Here is a 4564-nt window from a genome sequence, read left to right on the forward strand (position 1 = left end):
CCCCCGTCCCCTGCCGGGTCCCCCGCGGTCTCCCCCGTGCCCTGTGGGTCTGCTGTGGCCGCCCCCGCCTCCTGCCCGGTCCCTGTGCTGTGCGTTGGGCCCTTCCAGAGGTGCAGAGTGCGCCGCTGCAGACCCGAGGTCGCGGCCACCGGCTCCTGGGCTAGGCCCTTTTTCTCGCCTCAAGAGCCGCCAGGTGGAGGGTCTGCAGGGGTGCGTGTTCGGGGAAAGCGGAAACAGACTGCCTGGGCGCTGTTGAAGTGTCAGCAGCCAAGGAAGCAGCAGCGACCTGGCGTCTGCTCGGGGCAGGTGACCTTTACGGCGGCGCCTTCTGTCCCGGGTCGCTTTTCCACTGAATGAATGACCGAAACTGTAATGACTCGTGGCCAGGGAATGCCTTAGTTATCTGAGGGAATCTTGTTTGTGAAAAAGGGAAACTGGTGCAAATGTGAATTCAGACAGGCTAGGAGAAGAAGGAAGGGAAGGATTGAGAGAGAAAGATGATTGGCCTCTTAGGGGAAGACCACGCTTGGACGTGGGCTCCTGGGGCACTTCCTTGATTCCCCTGCCCTCCTCGGTGGGATGGGAGAGGCGGAGGTTCCAGGAGGCTCCGATCCTTCCAGAGTCGGTGCAGGGTTGACAGGAGACGTTTGTTTTGCTTTTCCTGAACTTTGGATCGCCAGCTTATTTGGTCTTCTTGATGTTGTAGGGTTGATAAAGACAGGAGTGGAGTGATATCGGACACCGAGCTTCAGCAAGCTCTCTCCAACGGTGAGTGGGCCAGTGGGACCTGGGTCCGGACCGAGAAGCCGCTGAGTGGGCCAGTGGGACCTGGGTGCGGTCGGACCGAGAAGCCGCTGAGTGGGCCAATGGGACCTGGGTCCAGACCGAGAAGCCGCTGAGTGGGCCAGTGGGACCTGGGTGCGGTCGGACCGAGAAGCCGCTGAGTGGGCCAATGGGACCTGGGTCCAGACCGAGAAGCCGCTGAGTGGGCCAGTGGGACCTGGGTCCGGACCCAGAAGCCTGCTCTGCTTGCAGTGGATAACTTTCTTTCTGAAGTTCATTTTCCAAGGACAAAGGGATCATTAGGACAAAGTATTATTACTGCTTCCTGGTGGAGATGCTTCTGGTTTATGTTGTGGCTGCCGCTGTTACTGCTTGGAGCGCCTCACCAAGCCGGCTAACAACCGCGTGCGTGAGCACAAGGAAAGGCTTCTTGAGAAATGAAAACTAGGTTGTAGGTTTGGGAGGGGAATAGGAAGCTTAGCTCTGTACAGCGGGAAGCCTTTTGGTAAGTTGGAGGTCCTTGAATTTCCTCGGTGACAGCATCTTGATGACTTCTCTGAATAGACCTTCGAGGGCATTGGGGGGTGATTGTTGGGGGGCTTGGGGAGGTCAGGCAGCACTTGTGTGGGAATGTGGCTGTTACAGGAGCCGCAGAAACGGGGACTGCATTCCTGGGGAAAGGATTGGGGGTGTTGGAGGCGCTGGCAGGGGAATTATGGGGAGGTGTTCTTACCAGTGTGCGAATATTGGGCGTTCAGGCAGCGGGAAATCCGGATCTTAGGTGTTGTGAGCTCCCTGGAGTTAGTTCTTGCCGGTTTCAGCTCAATTGATCCCCCTCCCCTGCGGTATCATTGGACACATTTTACTTCATTGTACACCTGACTGCCGCTTTTTCTGTAATCCCTCAGGGGCAGTCATCTTTTCTGAATCTGTGTATAGTTTGCCTTTCCAGATCCGTGCCATTTAAGCTAGAAAAGGGGTCAGTTTTGAGATGTTGTGAAAATGTTGAAAGGCTCCTCGTTATTAGTGGGAAGTACCTGATGTTGCCAGAGACTGGACTGGGACGCGGGGAGCACTACAGCTGCCGGACACTGCCTCACTGCGCTGTGCATGGGGGGATGCTAGATTCAGCCTTACTGCCTAATGATTTGTGAGGATTTGTGTTTTCAAAGTAACATGTTTACCTTATATTCTGACATCAGTTCCTGATATGTGACGTGTGGGCCACAGATGCTGGTGTATTATTTCACATGCATTTATATAGATTGTTTTCAGGGAATTCAGAAATTCTGTTATCGGCACTAGTGATTGTGCTTTCTCGATTTTTCTCTTTTCATTATTCTTAAATCCTTTTTTCTATTTGCATCTCAGTTCATTTATACTTGGGAAGTGCAAGACATGGCTACTAGAAAAAGATGTGAAGAGAACCTGGAATCCAGTAGGCTACAGTTTGGCAAATCTTAGCTTAAAACGTCCTAAATGTTGACCACAGTGGATGCAGATCTGTGAAATCATCTGTGAAATCACAGGCTCTGTGCATCATCTGTGAAATGTGGTCCGATGACCACCCAGGTTCAAGTGGTTTGTCACCAGGGTGGTACGAGCCACACGGAGTGCCCTCCCCAGAGGCCATGTCGCAGAGACATTTGTTTTGAGTGGTTTTCCAGTGAGTGGTGCAAGGTTTATGATCCATTTTAACAGCCTGCTTTTTATGCGTTTGCTCAAGTGTTTAGATTTTAGGTTTAGTTTTAGGTTTTCTGTTAAACTCGCTCACCTAGGAATGGTGGTCAAATACTGGACCTCATTAGCGTGAAAGCCTGCCCACCTTGGCAGGCTCCACTGGAGTGCTTTGGGGCCTGCCTGGATTCCAGTCCTGGCTCTACCAGTTTTGTGTCCTTGCCGTTACTGGGAGGGAATATTGAGGAAATGCATGCGAGGTGCTTCCCGTGATCCTGGCACGGAGCAAGTGCTCAGTGACTGTCACCTGCAGTTATTAGCAGTGGCTAATACACGACCACTGTTCTTGGCCAACAAGCCCGCTCAAAGCTTTGATGGTTTTCCGTTACCTAATGATGGTGATGATGGTTTCCACTTACTGAACACTCACACGCTGGGCTAGGCGCTTCACCCAAATCCAGGGTCAGCATTATTGTCTGGGGGTGGGGGCAGACACCTCCTGCTCTGACTTGTGTGTTTGGGTTCCCGTATTTTCCCCAGAGGGTGTTAGTCCTGCTCCACTTCAGCTGGTCCTCAAAGCATATATAGCTCTTTAATCATCAGCAAGTATCTGTCAGAACATAATGTTGATTTCGGCTGCTACTAAATATCTACCAGGAGCCTGCTTGAGAGAGAGAATTGTCTGACGAGTGCTGAGTCCACCATTCCTGAGATACTTTGAAATCAGTGTCTGGCTTAACCCAAGCTGTGCATCAGGATCTCTCACTGTGTTCCCAGTGGAGTCACTTTTCTTAGGCACCCCCCTTTACCGTGGGCTCTGAGCTTCCTCTGCCTTTCATCTCTGTAGGATGAAGCCCATGTGCCCTTCAGGATGCAAAGCCCTCTTCTCTAAAGTGCCTGCCGGGCCAGGTGCAGTGGCTCACGCCTGGCCTCCCAACACTTCGGGAGGCAGAGGCAGGGGGATCACTTGAGCACAGGAGTTTGAGACCAGCCTGGGCAACATTGTGAGGCCCTGTTCCTTGAATTGCCCTGGGAGATTTCCTCAGCTTGTGCTGGGGGCATGTGGCCCCATGAAGCCCGTAGTCACTGTCCACCCTGAGGGACGCTGGCTTTGGGGCTCACACGCCTCCCGCGGGGCAGCGCCAGGAGATGGCCGCCCTGTTCCTCCCTGGAGCTGGAGCTGCGGTGTGTTCTCAGCAGCTGTGGTGGCTGTTCTGTTTTGTTTGCATCTTATAAACCGTTTACCTGATTACAGTTTCCTCTTCAATTTAGCTGCTAGAAAAGTTAAAGTCCGGTTGGTGGCTCGCCAGTAATGAGAGTTTAGAGTGGAGGTAAACTTTATGACAGTCTTAGACCTCTTCACTTTCTCCTCAGCCAACATGGTTAACATTTACTGTATTTTGCTGTACTGTGTCTTTGTGTCTCCTGAGTTCCTTCTGGAATAAGGCAGGTCATTCGTAAGCGCAGGTTTCTGGTCGTCTCACAGCCTCAGGCAGTGGATGGTGCTGTCGGTGCTCCCTTTCCGGTTGCCTGTGGTAGCTCTCAAGTTGCAGGGCTGCGATTTGAAGCCTGATTCAGTGCACTGTGTTTCTGTCGTGTTCTGTGGCGGTTTGTCCTCACATGTGAGCATTCACCCTGTGGCCCTGTGTTTTCCACCACACCTCTGCCTGCTGGCATCCTACTGGATGTCTCAGCCGAGCCACTGTTCTGGATGCCTTGTCCCCAACCCCTTTGCTTTGGGCTCTGAGCTTCTTCTGCCTTTCATCTCTGTAGGATGAAGCCCTACCCGCCCTTCAGGATGCCAGCCTTGGCAACATCGTGAGACCCTGTTTCTCCAAAAAGTCAACAAAATGAACCAAGTGTGGTGGTGCACGCCTGTTGTCCCAGCTACTTGGGAGGCTGAGATGGGAAGATCACTTGAGCCTGGGAGGTTGAGGCTGCATTGAGCTGAGATCAAGCCACTGCACTCCAGCCTGGGAGACAGAGCGAAACCCTATCTCAAAAAAACACAGAAAGTGGATGCTGCTCCTGCCATTGGGTCATCGCAGCATTTTTCTTTTCTCTGATGCGCACCTTTTTCCTCATCGTGGGGTCTCGTGTTTTC

At 52.5% G+C, this 4564-nt stretch overlaps 2 protein-coding genes across 3 annotated transcripts in view; one reads left to right on the forward strand and one right to left on the reverse strand.

Moving 5' to 3' along the window:
• Positions 1 to 690: 690 nt before the first annotated feature.
• PDCD6 (programmed cell death 6) overlaps positions 691 to 4564 on the forward strand; it is a 48133-nt gene continuing 44259 nt past the window's right edge. For both annotated transcript variants that reach the window (XM_011960867.1, XM_011960865.1), the window contains exon 1: positions 691 to 768. The gene's annotated coding sequence lies outside the window, so the exon portion shown is untranslated. The remainder of the gene's footprint in view (positions 769 to 4564) is intronic.
• LOC105525300 overlaps positions 749 to 4564 on the reverse strand; it is a 39953-nt gene continuing 36137 nt past the window's right edge. The window contains exons 7-8 of the mRNA XM_011960873.1: positions 1273 to 1454; positions 749 to 959 (exon numbers count right to left, since the gene is read on the reverse strand). Coding sequence (XP_011816263.1) covers positions 749 to 959; positions 1273 to 1454 — 393 coding nt within the window. The remainder of the gene's footprint in view (positions 960 to 1272; positions 1455 to 4564) is intronic.

Source organism: Colobus angolensis, unplaced genomic scaffold (genome assembly GCF_000951035.1).
Source record: "Colobus angolensis palliatus isolate OR3802 unplaced genomic scaffold, Cang.pa_1.0 Scaffold528, whole genome shotgun sequence".
Taxonomy (NCBI): domain Eukaryota; kingdom Metazoa; phylum Chordata; class Mammalia; order Primates; family Cercopithecidae; genus Colobus; species Colobus angolensis.